This window comes from Lissotriton vulgaris, chromosome 7 (assembly GCF_964263255.1).
Source record: "Lissotriton vulgaris chromosome 7, aLisVul1.2, whole genome shotgun sequence".
Lineage (NCBI taxonomy): Eukaryota > Metazoa > Chordata > Amphibia > Caudata > Salamandridae > Lissotriton > Lissotriton vulgaris.
The window spans coordinates 623,301,524-623,324,999 of NC_141695.1; the positions used below are offsets into that span (position 1 = coordinate 623,301,524).

Here is a 23,476-nt window from a genome sequence, read left to right on the forward strand (position 1 = left end):
TTCATGTACATTTAGTTACACGAGGGACTACTTTGAATTAAAATGTATTAATGATTACATTACAGCAGTGATACACAGGTGTTTTGTGTGCGAAATAAATAAAGTACCTCTCGCATTTTACATTTCTCCCATTCCATCAATAAAATAGTGCTTCACAGGGATCTTATTATAATATTTTTTTTTAATAAAGTGCCACTCGCAAGTCGGCCACAAACACGTGTCAGGAACTTTATGGTTGTGCTCTTCGGCTCATGGTGCCAAGCACCTTGCCCCTTCTCAGCTAAGCTCAGTTAACCCTTTCCTTGTGCCCGTCGGCCAACGGCCGTCGCGAGCACTACCTCCGTAGTGCTGCGCACGTCCTTTGGCCGACGCGCCCCCTCCCACTCAATGGAACGCCCCGCACTGCGACGGAAATAAAGGCGTTAAGGCAAAGTGAGCAGCTGCTTTGGGTGAGGGTGGGCAAGCACTACAAAAGGCCTCCAATGACCAAAAAAATAAGAATGGATGCTGGGGCCGCGAGCTACTTACACGGTGCCAGCGAGCTACCCGTAGCTCACAATCGACCAATAAAAGACCCCCTGAGGGGTTTTGGGACTGCAGTAACAGTCAGAGAAGGTTTATTAATGGGTTTCACTGCTCTGACAAGCAGCCACGGCCTGTGGATGGAGTTTCGGTGGGGCGGAGAGGCGGGCGGGGGAGGGGCAGGGTGGGGGGTGCTAAAAACCGGAGTATTGAAATTGAAGGTAAGTAAACAATTTAATAAATAAAACGAATTACGTAGCACACCCTGCATCACATTTTGCGATGCAGGGCGCGCTACGAAATTCGTTTTATTAATTACATTGTTTACTTACCTTCAATTATCCATACTCCGGTTTTTAGCAACCCCTACCCTGCCCCTCCCCCGCCCCGCCTCTCCACCCCCCGAAACTCCCTGCACGGGCCGTGGCTGCTGACAGGGATGGGTGGGTGCATGTATGACTGAGCTTTCTAAGGGTACAAATTAGCAGCCTCTTAGGGATGAAGATAATCGCTTACGGATTGAAACATACTACTCTCAAGAAGGAAGAGCCAGATCTCAGGACATTTATTTGTTTTTTAATTAAAGCTATATCACACAAAATTAGTCCTAAGAAAACAGAGAACAATGTACAGTTTAAAGGATTGAAGATAGTTATCTGAGGGTAAGAGATGGAGGCAAGCGAGAGGCAGCTGTCTCTCAGTGTAGGAGGCAGATCTCTCTCTCCGGGTTGGACGTAGAGCTCTCGCTGGGTAGGAAATAAAGCACTGCGTGCTTAAAATGCCAATGATCCGGCTTACAGTATAAGAGGTAGAACTCTTTTCAGGTTAAGAGACAGAGGTCTCGGGGTAGATGGCAGAGCTCATTCAGGGTATGATCAAGAGCACTCTTTGTAGGGTACACAGATCATGGATTTTGAGTTATAGCTTTGTGGGGAATGGTGCAAAGCTCTCTCAGGAGATGATGTAAAACTCTGGCTGGCTAGAAGGTGAGCTCCAGCAGGGTGTGAAGCAGAGCTTTCATAGTAGGAAGAAGATCTTCTGCACCATTGGTGATGGCAGAGCTCTGTTGGAGGCAAACATCTATCAGTATAGGAGGTAGAAATCTTACAGTGTAGGATAGAAGCCTCATCAAGGGACCAGGCAGAGATCTCGCAGAATAGGAGATAGTGATCCCTAATGGTAGGAGGCAGATCTTTTGCAGGGTTGGAGGCAGCCATTTTGTGAGTTAGAAGGCAGGACTCTCACAAGGTAACAGGCAGAAGGTCCGTACCATTGTAGGCAGAGTTGTTTTTGAGTAGAGAGCAGAGTGCTGGCAGTATAGAAGGACGAGCTAACGTTGGGTGGAAGACAGATTAAGGGATCAATAGCAAGTTCTCACAAGGTGAAAGATCGATAAATTATAGGGTAGAAGGCAGAGCTCTGAGAGGGGGGAAGGTAGAGTTATTAGAGAGTAGAAGGCACAGTTCTCTTGAGAGTGGAAAGAGTGATATTTTTATGAGGGAGACGGCAGGGTTGTTGGATACAATGCAGAGCTCTCTCAGGGAAAGTGGTATAGGGCTAAGAGTAGGTGAATGGTTCCTCTTACAATATGAGACTAAACTCTTTGAGAGTGTGCAAACTGAGCTCTAGCATGCAGGCCGCAGCATGCATCCGGTAGAAGATTCCAAAGGGCAAGCAGATGTTGATGATGATAATCCATGTGTGCATCCCATAGAACTTCAGCTCCAGGTTGTTATCAATCAGCAGCCGGGCCCCAAAGGCTGGAAGAATCCATAACTAGGGAAGAGAAGAAAAATGACTTTCAATGAAAGAGCCTTTGACTGATAAAACGCTCCAGAAGAGTGGTTGTTAACCTATGGTCTGCAGCCTACTGGGAGCCCACAAAGCATACTAAGGGGGTCTGTGACTGTAAAATAAAAAATATTGCCAGATTAATAAAGTACACATGAATACAAAAGCAAAACAAATCAATAACACTTACAGTTCTGAAACACTCTGCAAATGCAAAGACATTTGAAATGTGTAAGCTACAAATAAAGCTGGTATCCTTAGCTTGATTTGTACCAGTAGTGCTGGTACAGCAACAGGAATCTATAGTGTATTATTTGTGGTTTAACTGAAGTAGCTCTGGTATGTACCAACAAAAAGAGAGTATGCTTCAGGAACACAAAATACATAGTGATATGCTAAAGTAGAAAAACTCCAAACTTCCCATTATAGGTTCGATTCTTGCATATTTTTTGATTGAGAAGTAATTAAAATATTCCCTAATTTGTATATTTTGGTTGAGATATATTGCTTCTGCATATTTTGTATTAGTTTGAGGTAAAAATCAGAAATGTCTTCGGGTCTCCGTCATACACTTTTGATTCAGTGGGAAACAACTTATGCAGATGTATAGCAACAAAAAACATAGCAGTGGAAATATACACAATTACAGATTTTCAGATTAACAGACATAACCAAAAAGGAAAGGTCCAGGCTAAAAACACATTTCAGATGAGTGCCACAGGTGTAAATGTGGGAACGATAAAAAATATAGGAATTTAGATGAACAATGACATATCAAAAAAAGATGAAAAAATTCTAGACTTAACATTTTCAAACAGAAAGATGCATACAAATAAATGCAACTTAGACTTTCAAACTGACTGTTACTAAACCTAGGGTTAGAAAGTTCTAGGCTTAAGACATTTGGAGAGAGAATAGAACATTATGGACAACAAATCCAGGGATTTGGGAGCACAAATAATGTCTGGTGTCGTATTACATACAGTGCCCCGGGGCGAAACGGGCATTTGCCCCCGCCTTGTGCGCCCTGGGACACGCTGATATTACAGAAGTGGTCGAAGATGCTTCTGCGGCCCCTTCTATAATACCAATAGCGCTGGCGCACATAAAGCACCAGCGCTATCTTCAAGGAGGCATTTCCTCATTTGCATGGGGGGCGTGCCCCATGTAAATGAGGGAATCCCTTTGCCACTGCGCCTGCGTCGTATTACAGATTCAGGCGCAGCGGCAACAAAGCCCTCAGGAGGTGCACTGACAGTGTGCCTCCTGAGAGCAGTCCTCTGCAGGGGGTAAAGAGGATCCTGTAGACCCCCCAGTCAACCCCTTGCAGGCGGGTGCAGTCTCTGACTGCATCTGTGTAGTATATGGTTATTGTTTGAAATGACGCGCGTGAACGCACGCGCGTCATACACAAACAATAAGTATCGTGTAATGGTTTGAATGTGTGTATGTTTCGTGTTGTGTTCGCGTGCGGTGTGTATGTAGATTTGTGCCGCGTGTCTGTATGTTGTTCTTTGAATGTTGCGGCGTGCATGCAGGTTAGTGTCGCGTGTCTCTGTTGTTGCTTGAATGTGAATGTGTTTCTTAAATAGGATTGCCGTGCGGTTAAACGGCATTCAAATTGTACGCTGTTTCTCTGGCTGCACATTAAAGGATCTGCTTACCGATTTTAACTGCATTCCGTTTCATTGATATCCTGGAGAGTTACTTTGGCTTTCATTACACTGGCGACGATCAGGAACACGTTTCCATGCGTGCAACGAGTACATTTTCAGAAGATTTTCAGCATTTTTCCACAAATCGTTTTCATTGGCTGTTTCACTCGGAAATTTTTACATTGGCATTTTCTATTGGATGCTTCCCATTGTTCCTCATTGGATAATACAAAGAAGGATTTATAAGAGCTTCTTTTATTGGTTGCTGTTTGCTATCATCGTTTAAAAAAAAAAAAAAAAGAGAGAAACACTTTATTCCTTCAATTGACTTGAGGATTGTGAACAAGTAGAATATATCTATCTTGAGGAGTATTTACAAGAAGATAACTAACAGTAAGTGACATCTGTGATTCGCACACACTGTTGTGAGTCACAAACATTTCAATTGTAAAATATTTATTTATATTCTCTGTTTAGATCGTTTATTCATTAACTATGATTGGGATTCAACCCCCTCCTTCATTTTTAGCCAGTAAGGGTGATCCTCCTATTGAATGGGACATTTGGGAACCTATGTTTTTAGCATATGTTTAAGTTTTAGAGGAAGAAGATTGTGGAGCAGAAAGGAAATTAGCTCTATTAAAGCACTGTCTTGGCGGAATAGCACTTAAAGAATTTAAAAGTTTACCTCCTTTAAGTGACACCTCTAATTTGGATTTATATCAGATTGCTACTAAGCAATTAGCTATTAGATATGGAAAAAAAATTAATATGGTCATGGAAAGATTTAAATTTTACTCAAGAAAACAACAAACAGATGAGTCCATTGATAACTATGTATCTACATTGAGAGCATTAGCAGTTACATGTGATTTCGAACATATTAATTATGATCAAGTTTTAAGAGATCAAATTCTTATGTGTACTAATAACAAAAAGATACAACAAAGACTATGGACAACTTCTGATATGACCTTGAATGCAGCAATTGAAATTGCAAAGTCAATAGAACACTCTGAAAAATGTGTAGATGAAATTCGTTCGCAGAGCAACAGTAAACCTGATATTCTAATTATAAATAAAGAAAATGAGAAATTTAAGGATTCAGGAAAATATGGGAAAACTATTAATACAAGGAATGATAACCAGTATAAAAATGAATACAGAAATAGATGGCAAAACCTGATCAAAGAACAAATATGTGGCAAAGATCTGATCAAAGGATGAATACGTGGCAAAGAGCAGACTCAAGAACATACAATATGTACTGTTTTAGATGTGGTAGTGGTTACCATCTAGGGAATTCAAAATTATGTCCAGCACTGGACAAAGTATGTTCAAGATGTGAAAAAAAGGGAATTTTTCAAAAGTTTGCAGATCAGCACCAAGGAGAGTCAGTTTAGTTCAAGATCAAGAACATGAAGGTTCAAGTGATTGTGAATTTGATGTGAACACCATAATGTGCATAACTAAGGAACCTAAAGTAAGGACATTTCCTTCATGTAATATCACTGTTAATGGAGTTTCTACCAAAGTATTTGTTGACTCTTGCTCATGGTACACAATCCTACCTGACACCTTATTTAAATCTGATTGGCCTAATGTTAATTTGATACAACCAGATATCACACCAAGTGGATATACAGGCCATAAATTGCAACTTATTGGTTACTTCATTGCTGAACTCAAATTCAAAAACCATTCTACACATGGGAAGGTGTATATTACAAAATCTGGTGATTCATTATTAGGTTGGTCACACGCAGAACAATTGGGAATGAAACTTGATCCTAATGCTGGTCCTCCTGTTTATTCTATCGACTCTGAATCAGGCAAATCTGTACAAAGTAAAACTGGAGAAGATTTGATTTCTGAAATTAAAGAGAAATTTCCAAAATTATTCTGTGATGTTTTAGGAAAATATAAAGGATTCGAACATCGGATAAAAGTACATGCGAATGCTTTGCCCGTCCGTCATAAAGTAAGCAATGTGCCTCTTTCTTATAGAGAAAAATTAAAAGAAATTCTAAATGACATGTGTCAAAAGAAAATAATAGAACCCATTGAATCATCTCCATGGGTTTCACCCATTGTAATTTCGATCAAATCTGGGGGAGATCTTCGTGTATGCATAGATTTACGCAGTTTGAACAATGCAATTTGTGTGGACTCACATCCTCTACCCAATCTACATGAAATGGTTTCCACTTTAGATAATGCCAAGATATTCTCGTGTCTAGATTTAGCAAGTGCGTATCATCAAGTGGTCCTGCATGAAGATTCAAAAGACTTAACTGCTTTTATTACACCTGAAGGGCTATACAGGTTTTGCAGGATGCCTTTTGGGTTAGCAAGCGCAGCTGCTGTTTTTCAGAGGCTGATGAAAGAGACACTAAGTGGATTAACTGGGGCAATCGCATTCCAAGATGACATTTTGGTCTTTGGGAAATATATAATTGAACATGACAAGCACTTATTTAAAGTATTGAACGCCTTATCGGAGAAGGGTTTAACTCTACGTGCGTCCAAGTGCAAATTCAGGAGAGAAGAAGTGGAGTATCTTGGACATTGTATTAGTGCAAATGGCATTAGACCTAAAAATTCACATTTGGAAAACATTAGCAAAGCTCCTGTTCCTCAGAACAAAGAACAGTTAATTGCTTTTTTAGGTCTTGTTGAATTCTATGCAAAATTTATCCAGAACTATGCAAGTGTGATTGAACCTTTCAGGATTCTCCTGAAGAAGAATGCAAAATTTCAATGGACAGAAACTATGACGGAAACCTTTAATGCTGTAAAGTCAATGATTATTAAGGCACCCTGTCTCAAACCATTTGTGATTGGGAAGAAGTGTATTGTGACGGTTGATGCAAGTAATTGTGGTTTGGGTGCTGTGCTGATCCAAGAGGAATGGGGTAAAGAATGGATTGTAGCATATGCCTCAAGAACGTTGAGAGAGTCTGAACGTCATTATTCTGTGATTGAAAGAGAACTTTTGGCATGTGTTTGGGGCGCAGAACATTTTCGACCTTTTTTGTGGGGAACGAAATTCACCATTAAAACTGATCACAAGCCTTTAGTACATATATTATCACCAGGTGGAGGACGTACACTTTCTTCTAGGTTAGCTAGGCTTTCGTCTAGGTTACAAAATTTTCAGTATTCTTTGGAATACATTCCTGGAAAATCAAATGTTCATGCTGATTGCATGTCAAGGCTTCCATTGGCATGCAGAGATTCTGATGTGGTTGACAAAGATGAATGTGAAGTGGCACATGTTTATAATGATGTTAATTTAGTGTTTGGAGAAAATTCAATAGTAGAAGAGGAGACATGGAATGAAGAAATGAACAAAGACTTAGAACTCAAAGAAGTTAAGGAATATGTGCTGAAAGGTTGGCCTGAAGGAAGGAACTTTACAGGAGGTTTAATGAGTTATCATAAAATTAAGGATGAACTGGCAATAGAAAATGCATCCTATTAAGGAATGATAAATGTATTCCACCCTTTGGTCTTAGGAAAAGATTTCTGGATTTGGCTCATGTGGGGCATTTTGGAATATCAGTTACTAGAAGACGTTTAAAGAACAATTTCTGGTGGCCGGGTATTGATTATTTTGTTGAGCAACAGGTAAAACTGTGTGAATTGTGTGCTAAAAGTGATAAAACAGCTAAAGCTTTACCCAGTGTACCACAACCTGTTGAATTACCTGCATCACCATGGAATAAGATTGGCATTGATATTATTGGACCATTTGGTGTTTTACCACAACAACATTCTTTTGGCATAGTACTTATAGATTATTTTTCAAAATGGCCAGAGATAAAGACGGTCAAGGAAGTTACTAGTGATGTTATTATACAGTTTATGGATGAAGTTTTCTGCAGAGAGGGTATTCCTCAAGAAGTAGTTACGGATAATGGTCCACAGTTTGTCAGTAAGCAAATGGAAAAGTATTTTAGTAGATGTGGTATTTTTCACAGAAGAATAGCAGTATTCCATCCTGAAGCCAATGGTCAAATAGAGAGATTCAATAGAGTGGTCAAGGAGGCTATTCAATTAGCTGTCAAAGGTGGGTTGTGCTGGAACAAAGCATTACAGTCCATGCTGTTATCATATAGGACTGCTCCCAATGCCATTACTTTGCTATCTCCTTTTGAGGTGTTGAGAGGGCGTAAACCCAGTACTAATTTGGTTCCTTGGTGGTTAAAGAACAAGGATAGTAGTCGTATTGATTTTGCAGAAGTTGATTTTGGAGAAATTCGCAGGAAAGTTGATGTTTATAAGGAAAAAATGAAGAAGGATCTGTCAAAAGTGGAAACAAGGAGTTGTGTGCCCGTTCGTGTGGGAGATTTTGTGAGATTAAAAAAAGGTAGTTATGTACATAAGGGACTAGCGAAGTGGTCTGATCCTGTTAAGGTTGTTGAAGTATTTAAAAATGCTGTAAGGGTATTTGATGGAAGTGTTTGGCATTTTAGCAGAGTTTCAAAATATAACATCAGCAAAGAATTTTCTGAAGATGATTCATCTAATGTGGTTTCAGATGAGGATGACGCATTTAATGTATTTTTGGATGTTGACGCAAATGATTCAAAGTCATCTGAATCACCTACTGCTTCCACCAATTGTGATTCCAACACGCAAGAGTTACTGAGAAGTTCAAGGTATCGCAGAATCCCATCAAGGTTCAATGACTTTGTTCTTTCTTAAAAAAAAAAGAGAAAGGTGTGTAGTATATGGTTATTGTTTGAAATGACGCGCGTGAACGCACGCGCGTCATTCACAAACAATAAGTATCGCGTAATGGTTTGAATGTGTGTATGTCGCGTGTTGTGTTCGCGTGCGGTGTGTATGTAGATTTGTGCCGCGTGTCTGTATGTTGTTCTTTGAATGTTGCGGCGTGCATGCAGGTTAGTGTCGCGTGTCTGTGTTGTTGCTTGAATGTGAATGTGTTTCTTAAATAGGATTGCCGTGCGGTTAAACGGCATTCAAATTGTACGCTGTTTCTCTGGCTGCACATTAAAGGATCTGCTTACCGATTTTAACTGCATTCCGTTTCATTGATATCCTGGAGAGTTACTTTGGCTTTCATTACAATCTGCCTGCAAGGGGATCTCTATTCCCCTTTAAAAGTGCAGGAGGGTTGCCACCTGCATAGTGAAACACGGAGCGGCAGACGCTCCATATTTCACGTGTGCACCAGTTCACGGCTGCCCTGGGAGCAGCGCATTCCCCATAATGTGGTGCATTTTCCTTCAGTGCACCGGGCGCACCTTTTTAAAGGTGCGCCCGGCGCAATGAAGGAAAATGTGCCGCATGTGTAATGCGGCCACTGAGATCTATTGACATGTCCAATGAAAGGTGGCAAGTCTAAAAGGAGGACATTTCCTTTCAGTACCAACACAGCCAAACTTACTTCACTTATTTGGGGTCTCCCTGTTGTGACTTACTTCTTTTCAAATGATGATCTAGTTGGACCTAGCTTCAACTTCTTTTGCTTGTCATAAAGAAAATCTGCTTAAAATGAGTATTTCACAAGCCTTATTATATCATTGCAGAGGGAAATCTGCAATATTATCCTACTCATCAAAAAACTATTATGTACTGTACTAATCTTGTTCTGCTTCAACCTCTGGAGCAATAGTGGATCTTACATTCTGTGCATTGAAGCAGAAGATCTAGTTCAAGGTCCTCTGTCTCATCCATTATGCTTTCTGTGAGCATATCTTCTCATTCCAGACATGTAACTCTCTTTAATACTCTTGCGTGCTTGCTTTGATCCTTTGATCATCTGCTGCTTAAAGTGCCTAGGATCAAAAGAGAGATGTAAAGCTGTCGCACACAGTCCTACCTGGGTGTCCAATTATGGAATGACATCCCATTAACATTAAGGTATATCCAGCCTCGTCTTCTCTTCAAGAGCCAGCTAACAATTCATATGCTTGCCTACTAGCATGAGGTGATTTAGTGCAGGCTTAGTGATACTTGTCTGGCCAGAATTTACTGACAGTTGTGCTCTAAGAGTACTACGGTAAGTTACATATTAATGAGTACTCAGGTGGCATACTGGTTGGGCAAATTGGTTAAAGAGATTACCACATTGGTAATTTCTTTAACAAATTGGGAGGAAAAAATACATTAATGCATGTGATTTGGGCAGTGTTGACTTGATCCTCAAAACACTTATTAAACAGTTATCCTACTCTTTCCTGCAGGACTTCATGCTCACTCACACATGCAATAAGCAGTCCATGGTGGCTGTCTGCATACTTACAAGAATGTTTCCTAGCAGCAGGAATGCACAGATCTCTCTCAGAAGTCTTCTCCTCTTTCTGTGGGTTGAGAGAGGAGTTGACAATGAACTTCTTATTGTAGGAGCTTCTACCCTCTGAGATTCAGTCCTCTGTGGGTGTAAAAAGCTAGGGCGGCTGGCCGTTTCTAGTCTTGAGAAATCATTTTCCTGTGGCTGTGGAGAAGTCTTGTGCTGGGACTCCCAGTCCTTGGGCACCTGCCGGTGTAGGCCTTCGATGATGAATATGTTCTGTATGGTGTGCTGCATGATCATGAGCAGGGAGTACATGAGTGTCAGGACCTTCATGTGATCTGTTGGTTTACTGACTACCATGGCCACAATGGAGTAGTAGGAAATGCAGTACTGACCCAGAGTGGCCAACAGCAGCAAAACCACATCCAGGGCCCGGCTTGGGTTCTTTCCAGTATCCAGTTTTCTCCTGTCAAACTTGAAAACAATGATTCCTCCAAGGGCGGCAAGGGTCATCAAGCTCAGACAGACCACATTGAAAAGGAAAACAACTGTGAGTAAGAAATTCCTTTCCTGCTCATCCTTTCGCCTCACTTCGTAAACCACGAAGAGAGACACACCAAGTGTCGTCATGACAAACCCGCAGGTCAGGCCTACGAAAGGGATGTGCCTCAAGGATCTCCACTTCAGGTGGTGAGGATAGTGCAGGTGCTCATCCATCAGGCGCCCCACATTCTTCCACATAACATAGGTCATTGCACAGGCAAAGAGACTGAACTCCAGGCTGAAGGGGAAGAGGTAGTAGTACACCGTCTTCAGAAGTTTGCAGGACGAGTTGCATGTGTGGTCACTGTTCTCTACAGTCTTGTCTAAAAGTAAGGAAAAATACCAGTGAAATTCCAGGGCAAACACAATTGCATTTTTATTGAAGTAGATAGCTTATCTTAACCACAGATGAACTTGTTGTTAAAGCAATATTTTAATCTCTTAGGTGATTTGTTTAAGCTAAATGAAAGCATACTTCAACAATTGGAGAGTTTACCAGTGCTCCCCAAACTGCAACAATATTTCTATAATTGGCTGGAATTATTCCTTTCTTTGAATAGGAATGCATTTTATCTTCAAACCAGGACAGAAAAATGTACTGGGGGTGTGGTATATTCATTTCTATACCAAGCATTCTCCCCTTAGTGTTATGCCCCCTGCTGCTGAGACAGAGTGACTGTGATGTCATTAGAATGCTGATGTGTGTCTGGTTGAATGAATGTCATTTGGAGTGCGTGGGCTGAGCAGCAAGGATGCTGCTCCCGGTGGGGCTTCCTTCATGCCAACCTTTCCTGTGAACTAAGACCCTTATCCTAAAGAATAAACCTATCTTGTTTTCCCTTTACTACTGACTGCCCTGCATCTTCATTTACCACAATGGTGCAGAGCGGAAAAGGAAACTGCGCATGAGAAGCAAGAAAATAAGAAAAAACCTGAGGAACTGCAGACGTAACTAAGAGTATTGATAAGAAAATCAGAATGAAGCCTGTTAAGAGAAAATGCGCACGGTACCTCACCGGCCTCTATTTACACCAGACAGTCTCTGCCCGGGGCATTTGAACAGGAGCCCAGCAATTTGGTGTGTGCTGCTGAGTTAACATACATTTGGAGCCAACAAGAACTTGTACTGGCAGTACTGTTAGGAAGTGAACCTGCAGTTCTTTGGATCAATATTTACAGTGAGCTGACTGCGAGTACTTTTAACGAAGAGTGTTACAGCTGACAGCCTGCAGTCTGGGGCGTTCATTCATCAAGCAAACCAGCAGACGATGTTGACAGCATTTAATTCATTGACCAAAGGGGGCTCATCACAAAAGGCATTTATAAGTATGTGAATTACTACTCCAGTCATATTACTTTGCATACTCATAAATAGAATTTACAAGGATCCCGGCATAGTTCTCTGTACACACCTGGGCTGCATATGTTTCAGCAGTATGTTTGAGAGTGGCAACAGAAAGATGGGATTTACTACAACAAAGATGGAGAAGGAAAGGGAAAACTAGGGAGGGACAGAAGGTGGGGGCATGCAAGTACATAACCACAGCAACAAAGGAATATTCCCATTGTAATTCACCAAAGTTACACCCACGTCTACTTCAGTATTGCTAAATCCTTGGCAAGCGCTACTCTTCTCAAGTCATGCCTTGGACTAAGTGTCAAACTACACATTGCTCCTTGCAGGTATTGCAAGGGAATTAAGTAGAAAACAATGGAGACAGGGAATGAGACTACCAGCACACACAATCCCACACAAAAAATCTTCATAACAATTAATTGATTCAATATATTTATACACTACAAACACCAGCGTACACATATGAAAAACAGGTTCACATAATGTTATATTCCATATAGGTACCCTATATAGACGCAGGTAACACTGCAACCTTTCACCTATATCATTCCCTACATTTCATTCATAATGGTCCACAGTGACTGACCTTTTATCTAGACACAACACTGCATTCGGAACGTGGGTTTGTCCCTAGTTCGAAACTCATACATTATGCATGAGGCTTCTTAGAAGCACAGCAGGACTCACATCTCCTGTATAATATCTATGTTAAAGTTCGAACTCAATGTCATCCTTTAAGCCGACACAGTAACACAGCAAGGTAGGAGACCTGTGATGTCTTGCTTAGAGACAGAGGAGACTTTGACTTCCCGGCTGACAAACTGACCAGAGACGCTGAGGTTCCCGCATGCAGATGCTCCAGCTAGCAGCAGTCCAGGTATACGGGGTCCCATATTCCCTCCTTACTCGAGTAATGGGGTTGACTAGACCTCAGAGGGATTCTTGGTATAACACATAACACCTACACAGATGCTAGGTACATTTCGGTACATCTAGTTAGAGAGGCATCATAGGAGTACGCACTTACATATGATGTGTTTTATGTACTTCATGATTGCAGCAAAATGGTAGCACTGTCCCATCCCTTTACTTTTGTAGTACTGCTAATCATATATCTCAGCTACTGTCTAATGGTTGTTACAGCAGATCTATTTGACACTAGAATAACAACTGTTCAATAAATCCTTATTGAAATGCCTGCCCAGACTGTTTATTCTGTGTAACTCTGAGACCAACTAAGTGAGCACGAGTGACTGAGCGAAAACTAGTATATTGTTTCCACGATCCTGAGGGAACAGGGTTGGCATGTTCTGAGGTTGCCAGAAGCGGTTCTCTCCCCGATAAGATAATGCAAACAGGTTAACATATCCGGCGGGGGTGCTCAGAACCAGACTGCCACCTAACCCACAGTTTATGTTATACGAACGCGCAGATCCTGTATAGGATATATAGGCACTACACAACAATAACAAATCTGACATCATAATTCTCCACTTACACACAAACACATCATGGTGCCATCGCACATTACATGTCCAAACACATGCACACACCAGCACACACTGACAAAACTAACTAGCTCACATTAAAATAACATGTAATTTTCCCAATACCATAATTTAAAAAACAGCAGTGAAATGCACAGTAGAAATATATTCCTTAATATTCAACTTCATTCCACACTGGTGGGGATTATACATGTACTCCACAGTTATGTAACTATACACCTGTGTGCCTTAGAGCAGAGTAGTATGATACAAAACAAGGAAAACCCAGAAGGTATGCCATAGGGACCTTGGGCAGTAACATGTTTTAGAGAACAGTGGTCCCTATTTTGGAAGGAAAAATGGACAACCACAATAATCATACGCTTAAATAGATCGTATGTCTTTCGTCCAGCGGGACAAGAATTTATTTTTATATACGTTCAGTTGATTGTGATTCAAAACATTAAATGACAAGTGGGCACAGTCGTGACCCACAGAACACAAGACAAACCAACGAAAAACAGAATGGCCAAAGGCAGGGTATAAGTTGTGTCTGTTTGTTTGTAATCACTATGACAGACTTAAATATCCATTTTCATACCATTGATCATTACAATATTATAAAATCATATTGCATATGGTGCTTTTAGTGTCGACGACGTTTCGATGCTATTTACAACAATATAAAGCGTCATCTTCAGGACAAGGGATAGTTCATTGTTGTCTTAAGCTTATTCACATATTTTGCCTATATCACATTACTGTATCAACATTTACAAGGGAATAAAAGGGGGGAGAGAAGTACAAAAAATAGAGATAAGTAAAACTAAACTGCTAGGCATCTGATTGGTGACTTCTGTGAGGGTGCATTGATGTGTGACACAAAGAAGAGGACATCCGCTTCAGGACTAGAGTCTAGTTGCACAGTACTCATGCGGCTTGTGCCCGAGATGTCAGTGAAGGTTGAAGGCGCAGTGGTTTAAAGTGTTAAAACGGCAATGTCAGTGAAGGTTGAAGGCGCAGTGGTTTAAGGTAAAAACACGACGATGGATGAAACTACAAAAATGGGGAGGAACCATTGGGATAAAGGCGTATCATAGTTGTTCATGGGATGTGAATCACAAGAGGTGGTGGCGGGCGATGCGATGCACGTGCAGTGAATTGTAAAAAAAACGATAGTGCCGTTGTATTTAAATTGTGGCTTTAACTTCTCGAAGCAAGCATTAGTATTGCGTTGCTGGTGTTGACCATTATTTATTTAGCGGTTCGGTACAGATTGCCCAAAGTAAAACAGTGTTGTTAAAACATTCCCTACGTTTGAAGGATGAACAAGGTTCAACGGTAATGACACGCTTGTAATCCGGCCCAGTAGATCCGTAACGGGGGCTGACAGCCACTAAATCTGCGGTGACAAACAGTCTATATTAAAACCGGCATTCAGATGTGATTTTAAAAACGGGGTGTGCTCAAAACGGCGCAGTGAAAAGTCATTTACCGTCAATAGGCTATGGGCCTTCCTTGCATTGTTTAATTCCTGATATCAATATATGCCAGTGCCGGATCGCACATGAGGCTTTTGGGTAAGTAACAATTCCGCTAGGTGCCAGGTTGCACCTCCTAAAATACAAAGCATTCAATTATCAGATTAAGTCTCAAATTTTAACCAAAAGGGGCTGGTCGCGAACACGGTCTGCCAGTGTTTTGGTTACTTACTTGAATAACGGCGGAAAGTCAGGGCACGGGGGCTCCTGCTGGCGCAGGATAGCGTGTGAGGTGAAGCAGAGTCTCCAAGTTACTTCATGACTTTGGAGCCAAAAATGGTGGGTGATGGAAAGAGGCAAGGGACTAACAGCCTCATGGTCCAGGGGCGGTGGCCATCTTGGAACGGCAAATTGTTGTGCTCATGTAGCCTTCTACGGTGGCGGCCATTTTAGAACGTCAGAGAGGAGTGGGAAACAATGATAATAACTAAGGTGCTGCCGGCGTGTGTGACAAAAATGGTGAGCTGGTGGTGTTTAAACGGCGCAAGTGACATAGATTATCCAAATTTCTAGCATGATTATGTACAACACATTGAGTCACATGTATCATTTATATCCAGTTTCTGTATTGGAAGGAATATCACTGATTGTCTATTATAGCAAGGAGGTCCAGTCCTCAATACAATTGAGTCCATTCCTGATGCTATTAGTCCTCAGAATCCAGTGCAGTTCCTCCTTATTTAGTAACGTTGAGACATCAGCTCCCCTAGGTGGGGGTTTTATCATGGTTATGACAGTCCACGTAAGATCTCTCTCATTGTGTCCTTTTTCAGTATAGTGATCCACAAGCGGGGCGTTGGCTGTCTTGCAGCGTACCCGACTCCGGTGTTGTCCAATCCTTAGTTTGATCTTCGGCTTGTTTGACCTACATAGATGAGTTTACAGGGACATAAAATTGCATACACCACATTGGACGAATTGCAGTTAGAAAAATATTTTCTTTGAAATTTAATATCACCATATTCAAAGCATTTTCCTTCTATGGTTGAATCGCAGCAGACGCAGCTGCCACATTTGGCATGCCCTGAGAGAGTTGGAAGGCCCCATGCATCATTGAGTGTGGCCTTTACTGGTTGTTGTGGGAGGGAAGCATGTACTAAGTGGTCTTTTATGTTCTTGGCCCTCTTAAAGGCAAACATTGGACGCTCAAGATTAAGAGGGCCAGCGTTTAACACCGGCCAGTCTTTTAACACACTTTTTTTGATGGCATTAGATGCTGGAGTGAATGTGGTAACACATATAAGCCTGTCTTGTGGTTGTTTGGATTTGGGTTCAAGGAGGGTTTCCCTGGGGCAGTACCATGCTCGTTTCAAAGACCTACGTACAAGTTTGCGTGGGTACCCTCTATTCCTGATTTTGTTGCTCAGAACTTTTGCCTCTGTGAAGTAATCTTCCTTAAAATAACAGTTTCTCCTGATGCGTAGAAATTGTGAGAACGGGAGAGAGTCACGTAAAGCGCGAGGGTGATGGCTGGCATAGTTAAGCAGGGTGTTTCTCTCTGTGGGTTTACGGTGTAGATTTGTTAAAAGGTGGCCCTCAATGTGTTTTATTTCTAGGTCTAGGAATGGTAGTGAGTCTTTGCTGGTGGCTAGTGTGTATTTCAGTCCTGCACTGTTATTGAGCCAGTGGTGGAACTGTGTAAGGCTATCTGGGGGTCCTGACCACAGTAGAAAGATGTCATCAATGTATCGTTTCCACATGGCTATGCCACTGTGGAAAGGGTTTGATACATCCAAGATGCAGGATGTCTCAAGATGGTCCATATACAGAATGGCCAGATTGAGATAAAAAATCGCTCCCATTGTAGTTCCCCGGACCTGGCCGTAGAACTGACCCTCAAATAGAAAAAATGTTTTTGTTAGGCAGATCTCTAACAATTGGAGGATAAATACTGATGGGACATTATGTGGTCGGGGGCGTGTCTCAAGAACATTTTCGATGACACGTAATGATTCATACTGAGGAATGTTTGTATAGAGTGATTCCACATCCAGCGTACACATAGTGCTGGATGTGGGATCAAACGGGAGGTCCTCAATGATGTTGATCATGTTCATTGTGTCTTTTATGTAGCATGTGGTTGTGGCTACAAATGGTTTTATAAAGAAATCGATGTAATGCCCAAGAGGTTCAAGTACCGAGCCACACCCTGAGACAATGGGGCGATCCGGGGGAGATTCAGAGTTTTTATGTATTTTGGGTAGACAGTAAATTACCGGTATACGTGGTGACTTTGTGTTCAGAAAATCAAATTCCTTTTTGGATAGAAAACCAGAATCTAACGCTTCTGTAGTTACTTGTACTATTAGTTTCTGGATTTCAATGGTGGGGTTGCATGGTAACTTGCAATAATGTTCAGTATTGCCTAGTTGTCGTAGTATCTCGCTTTTGTAATGGTCAAGTTCCTGAATGACTATCAAAAAGGAATTTGATTTTCTGAACACAAAGTCATCACGTATACCGATAATTTACTGTTACTAAATAAGGAGGAACTGCACTGGATTCTGAGGACTAATAGCATCAGGAATTGACTCAATCGTATTGAGGACTGGACCTCCTTGCTATAATAGACAATCAGTGATATTCCTTCCAATACAGAAACTGGATATAAATGATACATGTGACTCAATGTGTTGTACATAATCATGCTAGAAATTTGCACAATCTATGTCACTTGCGCCGTTTAAACACCACCAGCTCACCATTTTTGTCACACGCGCCGGCAGCACCTTAGTTATTATCACTGTTTCCCACTCCTCTCTGACGTTCTAAGATGGCCACCACCGTAGAAGGCTACACGAGCACAACAATTTGCCGTTCCAAGATGGCCACCGCCCCTGGACCATGAGGCTGTTAGTCCCTTGCCTCTTTCCATCACCCACCATTTTTGGCTCCAAAGTCATAAAGTAACTTGGAGACTCTGCTTCACCTCACACGCTATCCAGCGCCAGCAGGAGTCCCCGTGCCCTGACTTTCCGCCGTTATTCAAGTAAGTAACCAAGTCTCTGGTAGACCGTGTTCGCGACCAGCCCCTTTTGGTTAAAATTTGAGACTTAATCTTATAATTGAATGCTTTGTATTTTAGGAGGTGCAACCTGGCACCTAGCAGAATTGTTACTTAACCAAAAGCTCCAAGTGCGATCTGGCACTGGCATATATTGATATCAGGAATTAAACCATACAAGGAAGGCCCATAGCCTATTGACGGTAAATGACTTTTCACTGCGCCGTTTTGAGCACCCCCCGTTTTTAAAATCACATCTGAATGCCGGTTTTAATATAGACTGTTTGTCACCGCAGATTTAGTGGCTGTCAGCCCCCGTTACAGATCTAATGGGCCGTATTACAAGCGTGTCATTACCGTTGAACCTTGTTCATCCTTCAAACGTAAGGAATGTTTTACCAACACTGTTTTACTTTGGGCAATCTGTACCGAACCGCTAAATAAATAATGGTCAACACCAGCAACGTATTACTAATGCTTGCTTCGAGAAATTAAAGCCACAATTTAAATACAACGGCACTATCGTTTTTTTGCTAATTCACCGCACGTGCATCGCGTCGCCCGCCACCACCCCTTGTGATTCACATCCCATGAACAACTATGATACGCCTTTATCCCAATGGTTCCTCCCCATTTTTGTAGATTCATCCATCGCCGTTTTTTCACCTTAAACCACTGCGCCCTCAACCTTCACTGACATTGCCATTTTAACACCTTAAATCACTGCGCCTTCAACCTTCACTGACATCTCGGGCACAAGCCGCATGAGTACTGTGCAACTAAACCAGGGGTCTCCAAACCGGTCCTGGAGGGCCAGATCCATGCCAGATTTTTTGGATATCCCCATTGAGATACATGTAGTTATTTTAAAAATCTGGCATGGATCCGGCCCTCCAGGACCGGTTTGGAGACCCCTGAACTAGACTCTAGTCCTGAAGCGGATGTCCTCTTTTTTGTGTCACACATCAATTCACCATCACAGAAGTCACCAATCAGATGCCTAGCAGTTTAGTTTTACTTATCTCTATTTTTTGTATTTTTCTCCCCCCTTTTATTCCCTTGTAAATGTTGATACAGTAATGCGATATAGGAAAAATATGTGAATAAGCTTAAGACAACAATGAACTATCCCTTGTCCTGAAGATGATGCTTTATATTGTTGTGAATAGCATCGTAACGTCGTCGACACTAAAAGCACCATATGCAATATGATTTTATAATATTGTAATGATCAATGGTGTGAAAATGGATATTTAAGTCTGTCATAGTGATTACAAACAAACAGACACATCTTATACCCTGCCTTTGGCCATTCTGTTTTTCGTTGGTTTGTCTTGTGTTCTGTGGGTCAGGGCTGTGCCCACTTGTCATTTAATGTTTTGAATCACAATCAACTGAACTTATATAAAAATAAATTCTTGTCTGGCTGGACGAAAGACATACGATCTATTTAAGCGTATGATTATTGTGGTTGTCCATTTTTCCTTCCAAAATAGGGACCACTGTTCTCTAAAACATGTTAGATCAGAGTAGCGCAGAGGTATTTCGAACGTTTTTGCTCTGAGCCCCCTGAAGCAAAATGTTTTAAAGTTGGGTCCTGTTGTGATGTAACCTATCTCTTTGCAGTGCAGCACGTCCTTTTATAATGCTATACCTTACCTCCATGTGGACTTTTCTTGTCCCTGTGTTTTTTAGAATATGAGGCTGACATTAATCGACGGTTGTCAGTTGATGCTGGATCATCGAGGTCGGATGACAGGTTGTGTTCTCGAGTAAAACTTCTCTTTTAACTTACCAGGCGTTGTTGTGATTTGTGTAGAACACATCACAATAGGCCCACCCTCTAAAACTTTATGGCAAGGATTGGGGAAGCATGAGGGGCAGGGCTAAGTACAGGACCTTTGTCTATGGGATCATTTCAGAGGTCCTTTTTCTGTAACTTATAATACACATAGATGTGAGACCTATGAAACAGCAAATGAATCAAACAGTAATTGACCCAAAAATGCTGCTCCCCGTAATTGGGGTGTTGTGAGCCCCTCCCAGTGCCAGTGAACCTGCCACACTTGTGATAACCGAGGCCCTGAGTAGCAGGCTCTCTATCTCTTTCACCCCCTCCCCACTATTGCAGACCATCACTCCAATCTTGAAACATGTTCTCTGTCCCGTTCAAGAAAAGAAGTGAGCTCCCACATGATGTTCCGCCTTTTTTCTGCAAAGGTACCCTCTGCCCTGATGCTAGAAAGGAAAATAAGCCCCCATGCCCCTTGTTTAAAGTGAGACACTCATAGTTGTGATGCAGTGGCCAACTCAGACCCCACTGCACCTCCTTCACTAGATGTAGCTACAGCCTTGCAAAGCAGTCTGTCTCCTCTGCCCGGCAGAGCGTTGTACTTTCAAGCAACACCGGCGTTCAGGCTGGCACAAGGAAACACACCGGAATCAGTGGACATATATATATATGAATACATTTTTTGATGTTTACATTTTTTTTTTCTATTTAAAAATGATTCAATTAACTTTTTTCAATTTAAAAATAAATATAACTTTTTTGAAAAAATTAAATGACAATGTAAATTATTTGCATTATTTTGGGTATATATATATATATAGCTTGTAGTCTTTTTAGCATACAATAAATTAATATAAACAATTTAGCTTACATTTAAAATAACACACTGAATATATACTTAAATTAATTACAGTTTTATTTTAAATGTAGTTTATAGCACTGTATGATTAAAAAAAATTCTACATTTAAAATACATGTATGAAATGAATTTACATTCAACTTACAAGTTTTCTTTTTTTTTAAATGTATAATTTTAAACAAAATGTCCCAATTCTGTACCACAGGGAGATTTGTATCCTGCATGAGGAAGTCTCCACCAGGTTTGTAGAAAGTCAAAAACGGTTTCATAGTCAATTTCAATTAAACTTCAATAATCTTTATTCGATCTTTAAAAAGATCATAAAAGCACATAATAAAAAATACAGTAATACATTATAGCTACAAAACAATTATAAATAAGTTATCTTCATCAAATAACATTTTAGTTCCTTCATATTAAAAACAAATAAAATCAAATAGGTCCATCACATAATGCATATTGAATCAAAAAGAATCTACTAAGACGATCCCCTAAATAACGCGCATACCTGGCCAACTCCCCTCCATTGATTTTCAACTATGGGTGGCCATCTTGAGAAAGCAACACATGCTATAACAAATATCAGGGCTATTTAACATTTGGAGAAAAATGTAAGCCACTCCACATTTCTGAGAGGGTAACTTTATCAATAAAGGCTTGAGACAAAGCTGAAAAAAACTTACGATGAAAATGACAAAAAAACATAAAATGCAACAAAGATTGTTCCACCATACAGTTGCAAGGTCGGGGGGGGGGGGGTGCAGCGAACTGCCTCACATATTAGCCTCATCACAGAAACATACTAAATGCCAACCCATCCCCAACCTAAATCTAAAAAAAGAGAGACCACTCCCGGCGAGTTAACTTCAGGGTAATCCCTTACCTGTTGACTGCATGATTTATTGTTTTGGTTCGTTCAGTTAGGTTTGTCAAGTTCATAGTATCATGATGCTAGGGTATAATTCATGAAGTGTTCAATAAACAAAAAGTTACTAAATGGCATCTGACACGTACTAAATATATCACACTTTTAAATTTACATGCTTTTCTATTCATGCTGTCACACTGGAGACTGGTTTTAGAAAGTAAGGTCTTGACTTAAATGGGATCCACACGTCATAAAGCCCTACATGCCTTGCATTTACCTTTATGTTTTTATGTTTTTATGCTCCACTAAAGTCACATAAGGAGGTTGGCATACCTGCAGAAGTGTGGTTAGACGCTAATTAAATGCAGTCAGCACATGCCATGTAAATGACTCGGATAGATTGGAAATCACACGTAGGTCATTTAGTTGTCTTGTGCAAAACAAATACGCCTGTAGTTACCAACTTTTCCATGGGGATAAAACTGTTTATCATGCCACTTTCTTATGCTCCAATTATGTACACCTCTAAGTAAGGCCTACATTTTGTCTGTTATCAAAAGGGTATTGTAATAAAGAGGTAATCCTGGTGTAGATTTAGTAGGTTCTTTATTAGAGAGCATCCCATCTTTAGGCCATGTAACCTCCAGGTCCGGAAGCAACTGACCCCATGGAATCACATAACCTGACATCACAAGCTGGAACATCTCTACATTCAACATGCCCTCATGTGAGAATAACACTACCTGAAGAAATGCATATCATTACTAGATATCACAGGTATGTTATGCAACATGTTTTATTATATTGTATGTTATATGTTTTTTTATTTTATGTTTCATGTTATGCTATGTTATTTTGGATGTTATGTTTTATGTTATGTTATGTGCATTTGTATAGCTATTTGTATTTTTATAGTAGATGATCCTGGAGGTTATACTGGTGCTGATACAACAGCTCTATAGGCTAAGCTAGGGACAAGACTAGGTGAAGAGCGAGGACGCCAGTTACGTGGGGTATTCAAGGACTGAAGAGACGGCTCTAGAGGGGTAGGTGGTCCCAGAATTTAAAAGCAAGGAAGGAAAAGGCAAGACCACCATATCTGGGTCTGCGTATGCGAGGATGTGTGTGAATATGAGCCTGGCTGAGTGAAGGTGTCTGTTAGGTTTTTAGAACTTAATGCAGTTCTTGAGCTTAATGGGGCCAATGTTGTGTATGGCTTTGTATGAGTAAGAGTAGTTTGAAGAGTGCTTGTTTGTAGATTGGGAGCCAGTGTAGATGTTTGAGGTGTGGGAGATGTAAGTTTGGGGTGGGAGGCTGAGGGAAAGCCTGGCCTCTTAGTCTTGTAGGGTCGAAAGTATTCTTCAGCATGATATGGCTTAAGTATGTGAAGCCGCTTTGTTTGCGTACAAGACTTGAAAATCATTATATAGTTACATAGATGGGTATGGGGCTGGCTTCAAAGTACCTCATTCCTGTGCAAAAAAATCTCAGCTGAATGCTGTAGAGGGACAGTCGCAGGTGACACCTGCGGGAATAGAGAGCGAAACAGCTAGACTTGACCCCCACCAGGTTCACATGCATGGGGTTTCTCGGGGGGGCTGCAAACAACGGGGGCGCTGTAATGCATCAGCACCAATATCAGCCCTTGGGTGGTCCCCATAAGGAACCTATCCCTAACACTGATAGCAATAATTTCCATCATGCTGACCGTCAGGAAATAAGTAGGGCCCAACTTCCTTCCGGGTCTTCCACCTCTAACAATGTTCAAACAACTCAAGGGGGGCATGAAGGT

At 41.1% G+C, this 23,476-nt stretch overlaps 1 protein-coding gene across 1 annotated transcript in view; it reads right to left on the bottom strand.

The window, feature by feature from the left end:
- Nucleotides 1–1,078: 1,078 nt before the first annotated feature.
- LOC147702154 (proton channel OTOP2-like) overlaps nucleotides 1,079–23,476 on the bottom strand; it is a 198,243-nt gene continuing 175,845 nt past the window's right edge. The window contains exons 6-7 of the mRNA XM_086930799.1: nucleotides 10,243–11,099; nucleotides 1,079–2,298 (exon numbers count right to left, since the gene is read on the bottom strand). Of these exons, the coding sequence (XP_086786925.1) occupies nucleotides 2,104–2,298; nucleotides 10,243–11,099 (1,052 nt within the window). The 3' untranslated portion in view covers nucleotides 1,079–2,103. The remainder of the gene's footprint in view (nucleotides 2,299–10,242; nucleotides 11,100–23,476) is intronic.